General features: G+C 36.3%; 2 protein-coding genes across 3 annotated transcripts in view; both read left to right on the top strand.

Annotated features, from left to right (window-relative positions):
- Window positions 1–1,528: 1,528 nt before the first annotated feature.
- On the top strand, window positions 1,529–4,649 carry LOC113044949 (cyclin-dependent kinase 5 activator 1-like). Its single transcript, XM_026205002.1, has 2 exons — window positions 1,529–2,253; window positions 3,026–4,649. The coding sequence occupies exon 2, from the start codon at window positions 3,063–3,065 to the stop codon at window positions 3,984–3,986; it is 924 nt and encodes a 307-aa protein (XP_026060787.1). The 5' UTR covers window positions 1,529–2,253; window positions 3,026–3,062; the 3' UTR covers window positions 3,987–4,649.
- Window positions 4,650–15,818: 11,169 nt separating this feature from the next.
- itga3a (integrin, alpha 3a) overlaps window positions 15,819–22,652 on the top strand; it is a 28,223-nt gene continuing 21,389 nt past the window's right edge. Inside the window, exon 1 of one of the 2 annotated variants that reach the window (XM_026204995.1) lies at window positions 15,819–16,203. In XM_026204995.1, the coding sequence (XP_026060780.1) occupies window positions 16,010–16,203 (194 nt within the window). In that variant the 5' untranslated portion in view covers window positions 15,819–16,009. The remainder of the gene's footprint in view (window positions 16,204–22,652) is intronic. The other variant, XM_026204994.1, reaches the window with a different exon arrangement.

Here is a 22,652-nt window from a genome sequence, read left to right as displayed (position 1 = left end):
CCAATTGCCTGATTCACATAACAATCATGATTACACACGCTACCGGAAGCGCAGCTGAGGCACGCTGGGAGATTGAGTCCACGGAGACAGTAGGCTGTAGGCGCTTGGTTTGCGTTTAGCTAAAAATTATCAGTAATATGTGTTTTTTTTTAAATAAACAATTACGAGCCAATTTCATTTTCACACAGTGAGCAATTTATGTATGCTAAATTCTCAATTGTTTTCGCACATAATACATTTAGGACTTTTAATCTATATATTCTTTTCTCACTCGCTCACTTTTCTCACGCTTCTAAAATTCTTCAAACTTAATTTCGAAACCAGTAATACCATATCCCTGATAGCACACGTACATCACGGAGATGTCTATTTGATGCATTCACTGCAAAACATTTTTCTCCTCTGCAAATAGGTCTATATAGGACGTTTCCTATCAGATGTCAAACAGACGTTTTGAAAATGTCTTTAAGATGTTTATGATTTAGAATGTATTTAAACAGACATCTTAAAGAAGTCTATCTGATGTTTGTACTTAGCAGATGCTTTCCAGATGAAGCGATCTTTAACAGACATATTGCAGACGTAGGCTACATGTGCTATCTATGTTGTGAAATCTAAAAAAATTCTCATAATGAAATACAATCAAAACAATTAGTTGTAAATGATCTGGAGGTGTTAGATTTTAATCAAATTAGTTTTAGAATAATTTTGTACTCTAATGTAAACATCTAACTTTGCCGTGAATTCAAAACAGAGCTGACATTCTTGATTTGTAAAGAAATTTTACAAAAGATATATATATATATATATATATATATATAAAAAATTCCACCTGTTGTTAGTGTTTTTAGGTAGATGTTTTATGAGTGACAGAGTGTTATTTTAAGTGACAATCTTTGCTAGTTTTATGGAAGAATTACTTGATTTGAGACATGCACAGTATGAAGTGTTTTGATAGTTTTAGTGCATTTTGGATGTGAAATTAACTGCTGTGCCAAGCAAAAAGTTAAGGTAAGGAGAAGTGTGTGAAGATAGTTTTGGAAAACTGAACCAAGTATTGACAAAAAAATGTGTCCTAGCGATTGTAAAAAATATTTTGTTGTTTAATGCAAACTGTCTTAAATGCTGTAAGTGACTGAACTTTGGAGAATTTTCTTGCATCATGTCATATATGTAGCCTGATATACAGACAGACAGACAGACAGACAGATAGATAGATAGATAGATAGATAGATAGATAGATAGATAGATAGATAGATAGATAGATAGACAGATAGACAGATAGATCTGAAGTTGAGATTTCTGAGATTTAATCTGAAGTACTGTTTCATCAATGACTTCAGGATGAGATAAGCTTAAAAATATGCACTTAAAAGGGTGTAACACACTCAGATGGGTCGCCATTAAAACTAACTGATTGAAAAACTGTTGCTTACTATTAAAAGGTCAGAGCAGGATGATTGGATCAGCAGAAGAGACTGAGAGAGAGTGTGGGTGGGTGAGAGAGAGAGATCTGAGGGGGTGGGGGTTGCCCATTCATGTCAATGCGCCAGAGCTCTACAAAGCCTCGGCGACATTACTGCACATCAGGATTTAATTTAATCTGTCTCGAGCGTTGCGTGAGAGATTTTTACACTCTTTGGGTTTTGATTAATTAATCTGTGTCAACAGCTGTAAAAACAGGGCGTCTAAAGTCAAACGTCCACCTTTCATGTTCAAGCTCAGGAGGTGTTATAACAGATGCTGGGGCTGTGGAGAGCGATGTCAGCGCACACATGACGGACAGCATGGACAGATAACCAGAGGGAGCTCAGCCAAGTTCCCACCCATCTGAGACTCAGCATCTCCATAAGAGAGCACCAATGCGTCCACCCCCCGAAAAATAATGAACGCAATTCATCGACTTCACTAAGGAATTAGTCTTTAGACCTTTATTTTTAAGAATTTCCAGTAACATTCAAGTGTAGCGTGTTATTCATACGCCTGCGCAGTTCAGCAAGGATATCACAGACGGGCAGATGTGTAACAGAGCCGAGATTCATTTTGATGAAAGAAAAAAACAACAGAATTGCCATGTATTGAGGGTTTTACGTGGGAAGACGTGGCGTGCATCTGGGAAGAAACATTAGCAACCAAAGAATCCTGATCATCTTGCAGAGCTGCTTTACGTAGAAGCATTATTTCATCGCCGACATCCCATTTTCAGCACCTTGGACAACGACGAGCACGCTTCACAGTGCGAGGGAGAAAAGGGTAATCGACGAATATTTCTATATTTAACAGATCTTCTTCTTCTCTATCTACATTTATCAGCACGAGGGAGATTAATTGATTAGTAGGCTGAGTAACCAATATTTTCTATGTAGCCTATAACCTATTTATGCTTGTTTTGAATCAAATTATCTTCATTTCAAAAACGCCTTTAAGGGGTTGCTCTTAAATAGTTCGCGAAATGTGAAAATCTCTATTGTACCGTCCAAACGAGCCCGTCGTTATAAAGATGATATCTTGATTTACAACAGCTCGTTTTGTCTGAAGCGTGATGTTCTCATTTCCTCGCGTTGACCTGCTAAACACATTGAAGATCTCGATCAATTATGAGTTCATAAACGTGTTAAAGCTCAAATTGAATCATTTTTTAGTCAGCTAACAATTTCTAATTGATTTTTCTTACGAATAGATATGAATTTGGGAATGAATGTGTTTACATTCTTGCCTTCCATTTTGAAGCTAAGATGGATGCTTTCGCATTTTCTGCTTAATCTCATGGTGAATAGCAAATCAGAGGTTCAGTTCAGTAGGAAAAAAAAAGAAACATTTATCTGTATGTCTCAAAATATAATTGTAAGATTTTTACATTTGGTTTTCTATACACACTTTTCAATATATATATGTACATATATATACAGTTCTTCTATATTTTGCACGTGTGTGTGTATGGTGGTATCATCAAAATCATTGCTTATTTAGATCTGGAAACAGTACTGTGTCTCTAAACATCCATATTTATTTATTTTATGGACAGATTCCGTATCTAAAGACCCTGTGATAATCAAGGCAACATGGGAACTGTGCTCTCAGTGTCCCCAAGCTACCGAAAGGCAGGGCTGTTTGATGAAATACCACCCCCACTGGCACATTATACAGCTGTGCAGAACAGTAAAAACGCAAAGGACAAGGGCCTGAAACGGCAGTCACTCATCAATGTACTGCCATGGAAGCGTATTGTGGCAGCTTCGGCCAAGAGAAAAGGTTCTAAGAAGCTGGCCTCTGGGGACAGTCAAGATGAAGAGAGCGTGGGCACCCTTAACAGCCAAAATCTGAAGAAGTCCCAGTCCTGTGCCAACCTCTCCGGCTTTGCCCAGGACCCGGCCGTGAGCTCCATTCCCACATCGAAAACCACCACCAATGTGGCCTCCACTGCGAAGAGGACCTCCATCACCGGATCAGTGGGCCAAGCGACTAACGCGGGCACACCCAAAAGAGTAATCGTGCAGGCTTCCACCAGCGAGCTCCTGAGGAGCCTGGGCGAGTTCCTGTGCCGGCGCTGCTACCGACTGAAGCGCCTCTCCCCAGCCGACCCTGTTCTGTGGCTACGCAGCGTGGACAGGTCCCTTCTGCTGCAGGGCTGGCAGGACCAGGGCTTCATCACCCCGGCTAACGTGGTCTTCCTCTACATGCTCTGCCGTGAGGTCATTTCGGGCGAGGTGTCCAGTGAGCGTGAGCTTCAAGCTGAGCTGCTCACTTGCCTCTACCTGTCCTACTCCTACATGGGAAACGAGATTTCATACCCGCTCAAGCCCTTCCTGGTGGAGACGGATAAGGATGCCTTCTGGAATCGCAGTCTGGCGATCATCAACCGCATGAGTACCAAAATGCTCCAGCTTAACTCTGACCCGCACTACTTCACACAGGTTTTTGCTGACCTGAAAAATGAAAGTCAAAAGGAGGAGGAGAGCAAGCTGCTTATAGGCCTGGATCGATAAGTAAGGCACCTGTGCATAAACAGAAAAAAAAATGTGCATAAAAAGTTTGTGCACAAAATTTTATTTTTATTAGTATTAAAAAAACTTCTGATAGCTTTGAAGCTTATTTGTAGCAATGAATGCCACTAGATTGGCCATTCTAAGGAATAGTTCACCTACAATTAAATGTTTTTTAATTTTTTACTCATCTTTAGGCCATCCAAGATGAGACTGAGATTTATAGAAATTGAGCATTACATCACTTGCTCACCAATGGTTCCTCTGCTGTGAATGGGTGCCGCTGGAATGAGAGTCCAAACAGCTGATAAAAACATCATAGTTATCCAGAAGTAACCCACAAGACTCGAGTCCATCAGTCAATGTCTTGTGAAGTGAAAAGCTGCATGTTTGTAATAAAAAAAAAACTCACCGTTAAGACTTTAATCTAAAATACGAATCTTCTATCCATATATTATTGCTTTCTCCAGTGATCAGAAGAGAAACCAGGAGAGAAATGTGCACAGTTAAAGAACCATTTACATGTGAAATGCCATTCTAAACAAAGATGTTGGTGGATTTTGATATTAATGGACAATGGGGGATAGACTTTTTCACCGGAGGAAGCTTTATTATGAATTATGGACTAACATTTTAAAGTTAAAATGCCTTAATAATAAATTTGTATCTTACAAACATTCAGCTTTTCTCTTCACAATGCCAATCCACAGGACTGGAGTCATGTGGATAATTTGGATGTTTTATCAACTGTTTGGACTCTAATGATGGTGGCACCCATTCACTGCAGAGTGTATATATATATTGGTAAGCAAGTGATGTAATGCTGAATTTCTCCTCAAACTCATCTACATCATGGATGGCCTGAGGGTGGGTAGTAAATGTTCAGCAAATTAGCATTTTTGAGTAAACTATTCCTTTAAGATCTGACCAAGATTCAGGACAACACCTTCCTAAACAACAAGGTGTTCATTGACTGGTCTTGAGGCGTTCCTGAAGTCAACGGATCAACTGCAGGATATACCGACCGTGCAGCATGTGGACCTTTCCAAGTGATTCCATCCATACAAAAACATGAGCAGCAGTCTTTATGACTCCCAATAAAAAAAAGCTTCTTGACTCTCAAAAGAGACTGAACAGCATTAATTGAAAAGCACAGCTTGTGCTGTATTCTCACAACAGATTGAGTAGTTTGAAAACGAGAGCCAAGCTAGCAACACTTTCAAAATGATACAAACCAAAGACTTCAGTCTGACCTTCTGCGATTTGTACATTGACAAAAAAACCTCCACATTGATGAAGTGATGTATGAGGTCCATGAACTGCTGCTCTTGCATGGCATCACGTTTTCAACATGTTAACATTTGTTTAGCATATCTTAGTGGCCTTTATAGAAGGTCTGGGTCTTAAACTGCTGCAGTTTCAAGGCCATTTAATCTGGTGGTCTGTCCAAGGGACATTCTTTTAAGGAAATTTATGAGCTAAAATGATTGAAAATGTATGATGAAGAAACAACTGCATAGCTTCCAAAAGAACAGAATCTTTTACCTTGAGCAGGAGATGTGTTTTCCAAGCTGGCTACCTATTGTCATCATGAAAAGAACTGAAACGTCTAATAGGGAAACAAACAAATGGAGAGGTAGATATTTGATGTATTTTCAGCAGCAAGTACTGTATGTTCTTATACGGGTGTTAATGCATGCTTCTTTGACCAACCACACACTTTTTAAAGATATCTGTTTATGATTTGATGGTCACAGTTTTTGTATTACATTCTTTTGGACGGGGTTCCAAAGATAATGTGCCATAAAGACATAAAAGTTATAAAAGTCAGCTAGAAGTACACTAAGTTTTTGTGGCCTTCTCATTAGGAAAGGGATATTTTTGAAGGAGCAAAAGAGAAGGGACATTATGGAAAGACTTGAGCGGGAGACATACAATGTCACAAATATTTTGTTAAAAAAGAAAGGAAAAATTGCTTGCATTTTTAGAAAATTGCCATGTTTTAGTTCATCATTGGTCCAGGATACTATTTTCATAATTTTTAAACCTACAGTTATTTTAAATACACAAAAGCCCTATATCAGATACAATAAACTATAAAAACCAGTACAAAACATAACAGTGCAAGGGTCACATGCAAAATGAACATAAATAACCATTGTTAATTAAGTTAGAAAAGCATTATTTTACATTTTTAAGTCAGCCTGTTAAAAGAAAGCACTTACAAACATGACAAATGTTAATTTAACCCAAAATGCTTCTTTTAAGTCCTGTTTTTTTTCTGCATTTTCATGCTCTCTCACACTGCTGAGATTTAGCATTAACAAATTTGAGAGCACAGTTGATTCCTGGGCGAGTTCCTGTGCCAATTTGAAACAAATTGCAAACCAGTGTTAATATTATATTGGTTGCTGATGAGATATTTTGAAGTGATGTGATCAGAAATCATCCTGAGAACGAGGTGCAGTCATTCTGTGAATGAGAGATTTTTCTCGATACATTGCTCACTCACTATTTAAGCTTCAACACGTGTTGTTAAAAGTGATGAACTGATGGAGGAGGGACTTTAAAGCAGTTCACATGTGTATTCTTAACATTTACAAAGTGTGCTTTGAATAGATTTTTGAGACTTAAAAGGCTTCTATAGAAGTACAGCAGCTTTTCAATATGCAAATGAGGAGATACTGATGACATAAAAATGAATTACCTGTAGCACACAAAAACTGATGAAATCAGCTCAGATGGCAGGTCATCTGATTGCACTACATTTAGCAATATGCACATTTGAGGTTTTAAAGATCAATGACAGACAAAAGTTAACAGAAACCCATTTATTTGTCTTTTGTCAGTTAAATAGCTCCCTTTTTCCGTTTCTGTATAGGATCATTTAAACAAAAGGCTATTTACATACCTCTGATCACTTGCTGATAACACATTTACATTTATTCCCCATATTTGGTGTTTGGCCTCATTCTGATAAAACACTGGTGGTGCTATTAATGCAGATATCACATATTACCCATAACAAGACCTTTCTAATTGTTAAGCTGATTGTAGTGAAGTTTTGTGTATAAGGCAAAAAGACTGGACATTTATTGATGCTAGAACAAAAATGGCTCTGTTGGTAGAACGGGATACTGGATGTGAAACTGGCCATAATATTTTGGTGTGGAGAAAGGCCATTAATTACAACTCTGTTCTTGTCATAGATAATGAAAGAGGCAAAATGTGTTATGTTTTATAAACTTTTTGTGGTTGATGTAACATTTTTCTTCTTCTTCACAAAAAAAAAAAAAAAAAAAAAAAAAAAAACACCTGTACAGCAACAAAAGACTGAAGTATAGTTTTCTCTTTTCTTTGTTTCAAGCTGTGTGAACTTTATTGATCAAAATGAAACAAAAATTAGATGTAACTAATATATTTAAAGAAGCAATCTGTTACAGTATATGGGTGTGTATGAATATGAGTTTGTGCAATGACTTTGGTCAACTCTTCTATCTACTTTATATAAAAATGTGCATTTGCAAGCAAAAGCATTGATTGTGTATCTTGTTTTTATTCAAATTCATATACAAATGGCTTCCTATACCTTTTCAAGTTTTCCTATTTTATTTTTGTTATTTTTAAACAGCTTTAATTGTATTTCAGTGTATTATTATTAGTTTCAGTAATTGTAGTACTTATTTAGTTTCAATAATTTTAGTCCTTGAATTTATATTTTATCTTATTTTATTTCAGATTTTTTTTTCAGTTAGTTGCCAAGGCAACGCTTCTATTTTTTTACTTCTTGACTTACTGCTTGATATTTGCACAACATAGTTTAATTTCTTACATATATCTGATATTTGTCTCCTAAATATTTTTCTATTTTTTTTATTTTCTATTATTTCAGCCTCAGCACACATTACATATAAGACACAAGCACGTGCAACCCATTGACTAGTAATGAGGGGTAACTGCAGTATTACGTAACTCAACATGGGTGCACATCACAATGCAGCAAACTGCCATCTGCTGGAGAACATGTCACAGACTTAATAAAGAAGCTTGGGTTTTCACATCAGTGTGTATTTTTGTGTATATGAGCGGAGTGACGCTTTCAGTGCCGCCTCCGTTCTGGTGCTACCTGTCATCTTTTCCCCGCTAGTAATAAAGTAGCAATTCGCGGTTATTGCATTTGTAAAACGGATTTATTACAGTCCCTTAATTAAATATTCAATTGCTCAATATGTTCAGTAAGGTTTATTTAATTATAATAATAATAACTATTATTAATATTATTATTATTTATTATTCTCTTTTTGTAATTGAAATACAGGTCAAATAAAATATAAATTATACAAATGAAAACTTTAAACAAATAAAAATGAGAAATTTTATTTTAGTGAAATAAACATAAACATATTTGTAAAAACTGATTTAAAAAAAATTACAAAAACAATAACCAAATCACTAAACTAAAATAAAAACTTGAAATATAAAAAATCAAAGCCCATTAAAAAAAATAAAAAGCAGCATTGTCCAAATAACACAAACAATGCTTTTATTTAAATAACACTGGGCACTGTATATGTCATGATGACTTTAAATTCAGCGATACAGGGAATTTGTCTCGCAAAACTTAGGTTATATACTCTAATCTGTGTCTGACATGTCCTTAAATATCCCTTTTTAATATATGTGATATTATTAGACATCAAAATGTAAATGCCTTTTAAATTGTGTAACTCATATCATAATTCAATTATTTATAATTTGTTCCTTATTTTGATTTCAGATTGAACTCAGTGTCAAAAACATAGATAAAAAATAAATATAAAGTAACAAAGATTAATAAAAAAATAATTGTACAAATATTATCAAAGATCAGAATTTACATGACAGTCAAAGGAGAAATATTGATTCTAGTTCACATTCATTTATCGACATCATTGCTCTGGGTTTTACCATATAGCCATCACTGTCAAAAATGCCAGTAAGTGTATAAGCATGCAAGCTACATTCATTGCCCAAATAAATATTATGACAGGTTGTGACCAAGTCTCTGTAAGCTGAACACCTATTTGAAATCTAAGTGCATGGACACTGTTCAGTTAAAACAACCAGCTGTTCCTAAATATATTCCTACCTTGTACAGCACACTGCAGAACACAGATGGAACAGGAGCCACATCAAAGAGACACACAACAGATTGTCATGGAGCAATAACTGTCACAGCAGACACAGCACAGCCACTGCACACACTACACCGGACATATGGCAAACTCACTATCTTGTAAGCAGAAAAATACATGTTTGCATGGGGTGACTGCATTTTATTAGGCAATAAAAAATATCTGTACAATGCATTGAGTGGCCAGCAGATGGCACTCAAACTGCACGTGCTCAGCCTCAAATGGAAGACTTCACATAAATCTGGAGTGTTTTCCACTGGTAGACATGGAATGCCTAAAATAATCATAAATTACTTAACATATCTCTTTGTTAGAATATATGATATAATATAGCCGAATAATAATAACAATAATGATCCTTCTTTGTCAAATCTTACGCAGTCTAACAATCGATGACACTGCATTTACATTTAAAGTCTCTCTGTCAGAAAATACAGTTTCTGAAAAGATGAAAGTCTGTTCATTTGTTGCATGTAGAGGCGCTTTTGGAGAGATTTATGGAAAACCCGAGCCCTCATAATGAAAGAATATTACTCATTGCTCAATGCTGTAGTCGCTTTTGAATTATTGGACCGATAAATTACTGGCGAAAAATGTGTGTCGCTGCAGAAGACTTTAGGGCTCGGTAATATTGTCTGTAATTAACATTTCCTAATTATTCTCTCCTGATTATTCTGTTAATATCTTAAAAACAGCTTGGTTCGTTAAAATTAACATGCTAAACACTTAGTAATTGTCCTTTTTCAGCTATGACTTCTGAACCCACACAAAACAACTTTACTAATTCACCGGCCTGTCAACACAATTATCCTAAAGCACTAGATTATCAAGAGGAAATAAATGAGGTGTAAAATAGATGAACATGTGGAAGTCGTTTTCACAGTACACTCTAATTCAGGCTGTGGTCTGTTTCACAGATGTTTATTCAACTTCGCCTGACAGTAATTTAGAGATAGACTGAGATCGATATCAGAAAACCTTCGATGTGACACACTGTCTGCACTTTTACCACAGATAAACAGCATCCTTTATCACTAGAAGTGGTGGGGGGTGGGGGGATAACTGAAACCAATTCTGCTTTTTGTGTCTCTCATATCACACATTGCTCATCCCGATGCCCTAATCAGCTAGAGATTTGAAGGGATTGAGGGTGATGGGGACCAAAAACTGTTCCTTGGGTCCATTGTTATACAATTAAATAAATGCAAAGAATCATAGGAGCTAAGTGTCCATCAGTCATAACCTTCAAAATCATTCCGAATGGCTCTTTAAAAGTGGCCAGTTTTGAGCACTTAAGTTTGGAACAACCCTTTAATATGGCAGCCATGATTCATCCCATTTGGACCACAAGGACATTCTCTTTTTTCATATGCAGTTGGTGCCATCTCAAAACTCAGAATGTAGAGAAAATGACTCATTTTGCTGTGTCTCAATACACCTACTTATATGTCCTAAAAGAACATATTTTTGAATGTGCAGCAGAAAAGCATGCAAGCTTTGGGACATACTTCTTCATCATAACTGCATGTTTAATAGCCTGCACTGTCCCTTAGTTAGTGTCTGTCATTCCAATCGAATCTTCGTCCAACATGCAATGGGTTGTAGGCAATTGCCTCGTCCAAATACCCACACTTACGGTCTTTGCACTTGACCACAAGACCCCAAGTGTGTGTCGCACTTTTCATTACCTGATGGGACACACGTATAGTGTTGAAAAATGCAAGTGTTTACAGACCTTTATTTTTATTTTCAATATTTTGCATTTTAAAATCAACTTCTAAATATCTGTTCAGTAGTCTCTATAACAGATGACCCAATTTAATAACTTTTAGGCCTTTATAAATTGCTTCTGGTGACACTCAGTGTTGTAATGTAACAGAGTATTTTTGGACTTTACTTGAGTTTTATATTTCAGGCAACTTTTACTCCACTACATTTCCTAATTAAAATGTACACTTTTATTCCAATACATTTCCCGTAGGTATATTCGTTACTTACTACAAAATAGCCAGAAGAACACAGACTGCAGGAAAGCAGGTTTGACGAATCAGTGGTCTGGCGTTTGCAAGTTATGCATGACTCATAAAAACACCTTTGCTCACGTGCACAACCACGGATAATTTAACTTTTTCATTCAAGTCGAGGCTGGGGTGTGCGATATACAGCATCATGTGCGATAATATGGTAATTGGTAAGTTTTGTTGTAATGATGTGCAATCTGACATTATCAAGTACTAGTCTTTATCACCGAATCATAGACAGAGAGCACGCACATTAATTTATTAGTCTATTAAAACACTATATTGCAGGCATTCTACATTTTAGACTGCAATCATTTCTCTGTATGCTTTTTATATTTATGTATAATTTAATATAGGCCTATTTAGGGTCAGAGTTGAGAACTTATCATTTTATACAAGTTCAGTAAAGCAATAAGTGACAAACATAATATTGCTCGTTTTAGCTCAATATTGCTAACTAACAAGAGTAGTTCCAAACAAAGATCACAGCACTGTTTTGCATCTCTGAGCAATGGACTGTGTGTACTTATTGAATGAATTAGCTTTTTGAATGAATTGTTGAATAAATTATTCAGTGATTCACTCATTAACACGGTCAAATTGCTGTTTGAATAAATCGGTTAAATCTCAATTACTCACTCATTAACATTCACCTACTGGTGGTTTTTATTTCACATATGGACAATTTTTTCCCCATATTTTATATTAATTCAAATATCAGTATTCAACGTTTTATGTTAAAAACTAATCATTAAGCCTATTTCTGCATCTGTAATTGCAGTTTAAATGAATCCATGTCCTAAATGCTATTTCAGGTGCACATGGAATGAAAGACACTTAAGTACAGGATGAAGGGCTTCTTATTCTTATCCAAAAATACAAAATGGAAGAAATAGTTAAAAATGAACGCTACTCAAGCTGTGCATGAACACACACACACACACACACACACACACACACATATATATGTATATATATATATATATATATATATATATATATATATATATATATATATATATGTTTATTTATATACTTTATATAAAGTATAAGTAAATGCAAAATGGAAAAGCAAATATATATATATATATATATATATATATATATTTGCTTTTCCATTTTGCATTTACTTTTACTTTCAATACTTTAAATAGATAAAAAAAAAAAAAATACTTAACGAAGTAATATTCTAAACGGTGACTTCAACTTCTACCAAAGTAATTTTCTGGTAAGATATCTGTACCTTTACTTGAGTATGACTTTCAGGTACTTTATACACCATTGGTGACACACACGCAGTGTTTGCATACTTTATCTATATTAAAGTTAATTAAATGCGATATTTGTCAAATACACTGACATTTCAGAATCATTTCCATAAGCAACAGAAACACTTTTTATACACTGCTTAATACATCCCTTTAAGAATAAATTTCAACAATCATATACTATTTAAATACTAATAAAGTGGGGGAATATATGTGTTTATCAATGTTATGTGATTAACGTGACTCAATAAGAAAGCTTTTACCATTCTAAAAACACAGATTTGTGGCCATTATTGGAACTGAAAAGGTTTGAATAACCCGAAACATCCGTGATCTTGTTGTCATGAGGTGAATCTGGCCAATCATGAAACAGCTGTGTCGTCATCAGCGCTCCTGCAGTCGCTCTGGAGAAACTGCGGCAGCCAGTGATGGGAAATTCAGATCATTTTACTGACTCTGTCCTTTGAGTTTCTTTCAGCAAAATTAATGAAAGTGTTACTTCCCCAACACATCTAGTACTTCCACAAACGTTAATCACACTACAAACAATACAAAACTATAATGCTATAAGAAACAGAAAAGATTAATTACTTATTTACCTGGGTCTTTAGCCTATGATTAGCTCACCTCACCTCTATCTGACAAGTCTTCGGGTTTGAGCCTTTCCTTCATCACATGACAACCCCATAAACTAAACCTATGCAGTCCGAGCCGGAAAGAGAATTCATTAGTTCATCTTTCGAGTCTTCAGGCTATTCGAGTCGTTCGTTCATCATGTTACAATCCCATAAGCTTACAGTCTGAGCCATAAAGAGAATTGATTAGTTCACCTTTCGAGTCTTCGGGTTTGAGCCGTTCCTTTATCACGTGACAGCCCCATAAACTTAAAGGGGGGGGGGGTGAAATGCTCATTTTCACTCAATATCCTGTTAATCTTGAGTACCTATAGAGTAGTACTGCATCCTTCATAACTCCAAAAAGTATTTAGTTTTATTATATTCATAAGAGAAAGATAGTCTGTACCGATTTTTCCCTGTAAAACACGAGCGCCTGGAGGCGTGACATGTGGGCGGAGCTAAAGAATCACGAGCGCCAGTAGGCTTTTGCGTTGAGAGCATGTGGAAGCTGTGACAACTGTGAAGGCTGAAACTGAACGAGACCAGCAGCAGCAACGACTCGCTCCGAGCGGGGCTCGAACCCGGGTCTCCGATGGGAGGGGACGCACTAACAAGGAGGCAGAGATATTTTAAGCAGTTTTACTCACCTCCTGTGGTTCCAACACACGATCGTGACCCTTTTTCGTTGGGATTGCATCATCCTTAAGAAATAAACGATACGCAAATCCGTCGTCAAACTGGGCTTTGTTTGTAAAACAAGCATCTTCGAAATGCAGGGAACAAACACAAACACTTGCACAACTCCGTTGATGCTCTGTAAAAATAAACTCCATCCACTGGTCCCTTGATGCTGTTTTTTCTTTGGTAATCTGTGCAGGGTTGTCTTGCCCTGGCAACCAAAAAAACACTCCTTTTGTGACATTTCGCGACGCTCTCGCTCTGATCAGGCTGTGCTCAGCCTCTCAGTGCTCTGCTATACAGGAGTGCGCGCTCTTCTGGCAGACGTGCCTCAGGACCCATATAAGGAAATTCCGCTCCATCTAACGTCACACAGAGCCATACTCGAAAAAAACTTTCCGAAACTTGTGACAAACCTGAAGGAGGATTTTTGGAACAGAAATACTCCTTCAAATGTACAACTTAATTTTTGAAACTTTGTCCATGTTTAGCATGGGAATCCAACTCTTTAACAGTGTAAAAAACTCAGTATGAATGAAATAGCATTTCACCCCCCCTTTAACATATGCAGTCTAAGCTGGAAAGAAAATGTATTACTTCATCTTTCTAGTCATTATTTTGTCACATGATGTGACCGCATTGGATAGAGAAATTAATTTCCTTATAAACGGGTATATAGTTTTATTATTATAATTATTAGCCTATTATTACTATTATTATTAACATCATTATAATTATTATTTACTCTTACAGTTAGGTGATGCATTTTTGGTCTCAAATATTAGCTTTTTATTTCTTACAGCAAATAAATGTGTGAATTTCTCTCAAAATGGTTATTTTCCATCACACTGAATGTGGTGACACTGCGCCCGACTGCACAATCCATGCTGCCTCACGTCATGTGAGTTTTTTTGGCTTTAGAGCAAGGCGGACGTAAATTGAGAAGGGTCACGCTATTGGAGACGTAACTGTCTGCCATGCATCTCTCGGTGATCACCGGTGATCTGTTCTGTGCAGATCTTGCTAATCTCAAACAAGCCTATAGGCTGAATTCAAAATTGCATCCTACCATGCTACTCTTACTATTTCTGCTACTTATTTAAAGCAGAAAAAGATTTGTTTAGGGTTCAAAGCAGTGTTTTGAAAGCAACCTTCACTAGCTGCATTGTTTGTCTTGTTGCTAGGCCTTGTCGTTTTGTACATTTTAATGGACTTAAGATAGTATACAGGTGAAAATTATACATAATTATACATTTTCAGCAGGGAAAGCAGTTCAGTGTTTTACAGCTGAAGGTTGTGTTATTCAGTTTACGTAGGCATTCAACAACATTTACTCAATTTACTTTAGATTAAGATTACACATGGTAAAAATCACCATGATATGAATGTGGTGAATATGATCAATTTAACCTAATGTACGTTCCATCAATGCTTCACAAGTTTTATAGACCAGAGGTTTTCTGAGGTCTGGGGATCCTTTAGGGGTGCACAAAGGGGTCCCTGGAAAATTTAGGAAAAAAATAAAATACGCCTACTGTTCATTTTCATTTCAATATCTTTTTTAGATAATAAATAAATAAATAAATAAATAAATAAATAATATCTCTCCTTCCTCCAAATGTGCATTCTTTCAAGTACAGTTTGTACTATAGTTTGTAGTATTCTTGCCTTGGAAGAATACTTACAGTGAAAACCGCTATCCAGACACACTTAAATTAGACTCTTATTAAAATGTTTCTCTTATGACAAAGTAAATATTTTTCAGGAGAGTAGTTTGGTTTGTAGTAGCTATAATGACAAAATAAAAGCTAAATATTTAACTCGGAAAAAAAAAACATGTCTTTTTAAAATATTATTAATAAAATATATATTTATCAGTCATTTAAAATGACTTCAACATTTTCCACTCACAGTACAAATGTATCTTATCCATGAAAATACACAGCTGCCTGGATATTTCAGGAAATCTTCCCTCGGGGGACCATATTAAAAGTTTGAAAAGGCCTTTTCTAGACATTATAACAGAGCGCCAATGTGAGAACAGGCTAGCGTGTCCGTCCTCTATCAAGGTGTTCTCGCTCTCTGTATTTCAGTGCCCTCCGGTCAGGTTTTCACCGATGACTGGCGCGAACACCCGGAAGAATGACTACGAGTATGAACTCTCAGTTCACAGCGTCTGACAAACCAGCTCCTGTTTAGACCCTGACAGAGTCATTTTACTCCGCGCTCTGTTTCTGTCTCGTCTAACAAAAGAGTGACTTAGAAAAAATGAATGTATTTCACCAGCAAGGACTCGGTAAAAACACGCTTGTCTTGGTGTTCGTGTTGAGCGCCGCTCGTTGCTGTCATGCGTTCAACTTGGACGTGAGGTTTGCAGTCGCCAAAGAGGGAAAGACAGCGGGCAGTTTGTTTGGGCTTTCTGTTGCACTGCACGAGCAGCTCGTAGGAGAGAAAAGACACCTGTAAGTATTTTTGACTTTTTTTTTTATTAATAGGCTACTCCAGGTGAAATATCATAGGACAGAATCTTCTCACGGATGTGAACCTGTTGAGCGTTTTATTAACAATATTTTATAGTTACTTTGTATATGGCGCCTATTCTTTTGTCTGGATTTATTTAGTTATGCAGCCAAGATTTAATCACATATGCGATTTATAGCCTACTAAATATTACCTGAATGCTTTTTTTTTTCTATGATGATCATGTTGATAGTCATTTGGATATTTTTTAAGGGTTTAAAGTAAAAATAAATGTAGGTGGTGTAATTGTTCAGAGTATTTTCCCAAGTAAAATAAATGAAATTAATAAATAAATTATTCAAGAATTTCAGTTTTTAGTATTATATATATATATATATATATATATATATATATATATATATATATATATATATATACATAATATTTATTATTATTATTATTATTATTATTATTATTATTATTATTATTATTATTTCCACCAAATCAAAGTCAGTATGGTGTAACCATCACGCAGAAAGCCATTTTGTTGTCATGTGACCAGAGTACACCTTTAGACCTGCTTCATGAATGTGTCCTGGGGTCATAATGATGCACTTTCATGTTTTCCTTTTTCTTTGGAGTGTTAAAAGCTGTTAATGCGTACAGAAGGTCTGTAGTTCAAAAGAGATATTCTTCAAAATTAAGACTCGTTCACGCCCTCCTAAAACGCCTCGTTTAAACACGCCCGGACATATCTAGGTCACTGTGTGTAAAGATTTGCATAACACCACCCAAATGTTCACACAAAGAAAAAAGGCATGTTGTGGAGACACTGTTTGTTTTGTTGCGAAAGCCAAACTATTTTTTTACCTTCCAAAAGAAGACACAGCTAGAAATCAGTGGTTACATTTTATTTACAACATTATTCAAGAACAGTACAATCCTAATATTCGAGTGTGTGCAGCACATTTTATGGAGGAATGTTTCCTGAACCATTAAGGTGTGTAAAATTACTGTCACACACTTGAGGTATTCGGCCAATCACAACGCACTGGATAGCTGGCCAATCAGAGCACACTGCGCTTTTCAGCACGATGAGCTTTGTAAAAATCTACGCGTTTCAGAAAGGCAGGGCATAAAGGATCGAAAATAATGTACTTTATAAGGAAAATAATGTGTTTTTTGAACTTTTATTTACATAAGCAGAGTGCATTACACCAAATACACAAAGTATTATATATATATATATATATATATATATATATATATATATATATATATATATATATATAAATATAATGTATTATTGTATATTATGTATGTTTTATATACACACAGTATGTACATTCATATTATATGTATTATTATTATTATTATATAGGAAAGTAGGGCTGCAACTAACGATTATTTTGATAATCGATTAATCTGTCGATTATTTTTACGATTAATCGATTAATCGGTTTATGTACTTATATTTTAGTTTTTTCCATTTTTTCCCCAATGAAATTATTAATAAAGGGTCTTTATCATTCAGCATAGATTTTTAAGAGATTTTAACCATTTTGCATTGTCATATCTTCATCAAAAATATACATGGAGTTGTTTTATTATGTTAGTAATCCTTTGTCGAACTCTTCTGCAATCAAAACACTGACCCATACTCTAGCAAAATTCACAAGGAGATTTCAAATATTGTTTTCACCATGGCAGTCCTTAGAGCTCCTAAAGTAGTTTAACATCCCAAACAAAGCTTAAGGAATCTTTGAGAACATATTTTCACGAAGTATAAGGATAAAACAGAATAAAATTGCAGTGCATTGTATTTTATTATTTACTGGGGAAAAGCTTTATAGCTTATGCTGTGAAATTGTAAACAATCCTTCGGAAAAAAAAAAGTGCCAATGGCATGAAACCTGAATGGAACTCACAATTTAAAGTAAAATCCATCAGAAGGTTGTCCAGAAAAAAATTTGGGACACACACAAAAAACCTGCTGTGTGAAAAAGAGCAGTGAATACTTAGAAAAGAAGTGCATTTTAAATATACTCAAACATTTAAAAACAAACGTTTCTAAAAACGCGTGTAAAACGCTAGTCGCGCCGCTTTCTCCTTCTTTCCAAAGCGCCCCTGATGCGTCTGCCTTTGCTAAGCAACCATGACGTGCTCTCTCCATGACGTGCCCTCTCCATGAAGACCCGGAAATTTCAGCAAAGGATAAATGGATGCGGTGTGGACGCGCCTGGAAAAACGGGCGCATCGCACCGCGTGCGTGTCGCGACCGCGTCGCTTCCATTATGAGAGTGCATACTGCGCGCCTACATAGGAAATAACGAACTTGAGCACGCAAAAGACACGATATGTGAACGGCCCCTTAAACAGTTCAGTAGTGCAGAGTTTACAGGTTACTCTTCATTTTGAAGGCTCAAAGTAAAGTACTCCCCAAGGGGCAAGGAACTCGACCGGAAGTTGAAGTCGGATGGGGGCTGCCATCTTTTAGCAGAACTTCACTTGCGTTAGCATTCCCATTGACTCCCATTCATTTTGGCGTCACTTTGACAGCGAATAACTTTACATCTGAGGCGTTTAAAGACTCTGTTTGTCCATTATTTATTTCTAAAGATACACGACAATGTATAAAGGGCTCCATTACCTTCTATGTTACATTATGGCCCCGTATAAACAGTTTTTGTAAAAAATAGGCTAACGATTGCGTCATAACCACTCGGCTCTCTGTCGCATTACCGTACAGACAGGTGGAGAAGCTCGCAGGCAATTAACTTAATATGGCGTACTGGCGTTACATTTTAAAATACTATACAAAATAATTAATCAGAATACTTACTCCTGCTCACTCACGACAAAGAACTCCCCGCTCAAGCTCGCCGTCTCTGCAAGATTAACGATGGCAGTTTGCACACACAGCTACTAGAAGATTTACATCTGTCAGACAGGTTGCTGACGTCGTCAAGCTTCGTTTGAGTCTGCGCGTCAGAAACGGAAGTGCTAAAAAACGCTAAAACTGGGCTTCATTTGTCTCAATTGAGTTCCAATGGGGTCGCTGTGTCCATTTCTTTTACTGTCTATGGTACTCCCACTTCCCGCTGAATGCTGCAGAGACGCTGTTCGGGAAGCACGTGACATAAAACGAGGCCAGCTATTGGCTATTCGCTACTTCACCTGCTGTACTGGCTGAGTAAAACCTCCGGTGGCTCATTACTGCCACACTTTGGTCACCGCAGATTTGAAATATGCACGAAATGAGCCGCTTATGGCAAATAAAATTTATTTAGCGACGAATCGATTACTAAATTAGTTGACAACTATTTTAATAATCGATTTTAATCGATTAAATCGATTCGTTGTTTCAGCTCTATAGGAAAGTATTGTTCTTAAAAAAAAAAAGAAAAAAAAAAAGAATTATTTAATGAAAATTTTTGTAGAAACTTTTGTGTTCTAAAATACACATCATGTGGTAAAATCTAAAACAAATACAAGTCAAAAATAAGTAGTAGTAATGAATATTGACCTGAGTATATTAGCCCATACCAACGAAAGTAAATTAAGGATAGGATCAGGTAGAAATAGATCCTTATAATAATGGCATCTTACTACTACTACAGTGTAATCTGCACACCTTATTTTTTTTATCTTATGACTGTGTGATATGAAGATTGAATAACCTGAAAAAGTAATGTTTTCATTGTTTTTGAAATGTTTGAAATGCTCTTATGACCTTCTTGTTTCTGTTCTTGTGGCATTGAATTAACTTGATTATCTCAGGTAAATGATTAAGCTCCATTTCACAAGAGGATATGAGACAGAGATAAGAACAGCCGTTACTGACTTAGGGCTGGGCAGGTCATGCACCTGCTTGTCTAATGTTTTATGGTTTCCACAACAGTTTATGCCTTTATTCTCAAAAACTGTTGCTCAAATTTTGAGGTTTGATACCGAAAGTGATGAATACAAGTCTTAATGGGTTCCAGAGTCAGGAATAACAGTTGTGAAATGGGCCTAGTAACTTAATAAACAATACACAATAACTAATGTTGGTTAACGCCTTCGGAGCTGTACAAACTGATCACCTACCCCCTACTACAGTGAAATATCTCTGTAAACCAACTGATCATTTACAATAGCCAGTAAGTTCCTCTGAGACCCATTTTTCTCAAGAATGAAGTGTTTGGCTTTGTAGTTCACTCATTTATGATTCTCACTAAATTAATTGGAGCTTATGAGCTCACTGGTTATCAGAGAGAGTTGGTAGTATGCAAGAAGACTGAACTCAACAACAATATCATATACCGTAATCTGCAGTCTAACACCTATAAATAAATTTTATAGTGGGACATGAAGTCTTATTCAAAGACGCTGAGTGGGAGTGGTAAAAAAAAACACAAGCTTTGCAAAAAGTTGTGCACGATAGCACAAGTAGATACTAGTTTGCACACAATTCCTTTTTTCATCTCCCCAGGAAATAGAATTCCAGAGATTTGACAATGAAAGCCAGACGAGTAACTGCAATGACTTCCACAGGCTGTTTTTTTGATTACAGATGGCTATAGGCCTATATATTACTTACTTACTTACTTACCATAACAGTGCAAAATAATGATTTGTCGTTTGTTTTCTGAGTGCTCAGGCAAAATACTTGGCTTTTTTTTATAATAGAACACCCTGACTTTTCAATTTAGCCAACAGCATGTGATTGAGCCGCAACAAGGTAGCATTTTATAAACATGTTAAATACCAAAACACGTTAAAGACTCCTATATAAAGGATAGCTGTGAAACCACAAATCTATCTCCTCTTATGACTTTCATGTGTAGTTTCTGCGAGCACAATGGAGATAAACAAACCGTCTTTGATTTGATAATACTTAGATTTGGCTGTATAGGACCCACTGTATAAACAGAATGAATGAAGTATATATAAAGAAGACTAAATGAATCATAAGGCATGTCTCTTCATTGTTAACAGATGTAGAAAACTGTACCACAAGAGAACAGTGGTGTCTGGACTGGCCCATTTCCTTTTGTGGTATGTGGATGCTATGCGCTCAAAAGCAGGGAGGTGTAAATGTTTGCTGTTTGTTGTAAATGCAGCTAAGTTCAGACAAAGGAAAAACAGATTCAGTGTTTGTGTCTGCCCTTGTCATTGTCCTTGTGGAGTCGTCCCAAACTAATGTGAAGCTGTCTGAGTTGTTAAATACATTTTCTGGTGACTTCCTGATTGCCTGTCATTGAACCTCAGTGGAAGAGCGCTCCATTTGTCTGCTTCCCTGCATCTTGTTTGTTGGCGGCAATTTAAAAAACATGAAGATTTCCTGATTTCTGATTTATGTATGCATCAACTGTTCAGAGGTCCTCCTGATCTTATCAGCGCCGACAATTTGAGAAACAAGATCAGTCAAAGTTGATATTAATTAGACTGGCTGGACATCCATCATCTTGTCAAACACATAGAGGACTGTCTCAGTGGTACACAAGGACATCCTGTGTTAGGCTGGCTATTTCTGTGGTTTGATCTTTGGTCATTTGTCTCACACAATGTCAGACTAATAACCTGTTTCCTTCCAGTGATGGCGTATGCTAGAGCAGCAGAAGTGGTTCTTTAGTGCTGCTGGTGTGCTGAATGTTCTCAGACCCTCATGACCATAGACAACTTCTCACCATGCTTAAATTCCTTTATAAAGCCAAGTTTCTAAAATTCTCACAGCTGAGATCCAGTTACCGACTGAACAACTGCAGCAAATGTTTAAAGCCTACATGGTGATTATTGATCTATAGCATGTGAGAAAATACATAATCAGTGTGAGTTGTATGCAGTGCCTTTGTTTTGTGTTGGGACTTTTATTTTGATTCGTTTCCTGTTTACTGTGCTTTTTGTAGTCTTTTTGTTAATTTGTCCCCTTTTGATTGTCACCCTTGTTGCCTTGTTAGTCAATTACTCGTGTGTGTGGTACTTGTGTTTCTTTTGTTCTTGGTCTGGTCTTGTTTTTTTTCACCTTGGATGGACTATTTTGTGTTCCTCTTGTGTTCTTCTTATTGATGGGAGAAACTAAACTTTTTGAAGCTTTGCATCAATTGAACCAGATGTTTCGTCAAAAAGATTCCACTGATGTGGCCTGCTGATCAAAACCAGAGACGATCTTATTATTGGGAGGCCCATAAATGTGGCATTGTAGAAAGCGTAACAGTCAACTTGTCACATTATAGCCTTGATGTAATTGAATTTCTGTCAGAGTTGTCAATCACTGTTTGCGGATTAAAATGTTTTGTTTGTTTAATGGAAGGTTTGAATAAACAGAACAATAAGAGTTTTGTCTTGTAGGTTAAACATGATGTGATTTCCTGTCTGCTTTAGATTGTGGTTTTGTTTTCTGCTAGCAGCTGAGGTTATCTGGGTGATGGCTATAGGTGTCAGACCGTGTACTTTTTATTGAATTTTA

This window comes from Carassius auratus, chromosome 3 (assembly GCF_003368295.1).
Source record: "Carassius auratus strain Wakin chromosome 3, ASM336829v1, whole genome shotgun sequence".
NCBI lineage: Eukaryota > Metazoa > Chordata > Actinopteri > Cypriniformes > Cyprinidae > Carassius > Carassius auratus.
This window is presented reverse-complemented; position numbering and strand designations above follow the sequence as displayed.

Coding starts and splice junctions, on each gene's coding strand:
- LOC113044949 (XM_026205002.1), top strand. CDS start 3,063: ATGGGAACTGTGCTCTCAGTGTCCCCAAGCTACCGAAAGGCAGGGCTG.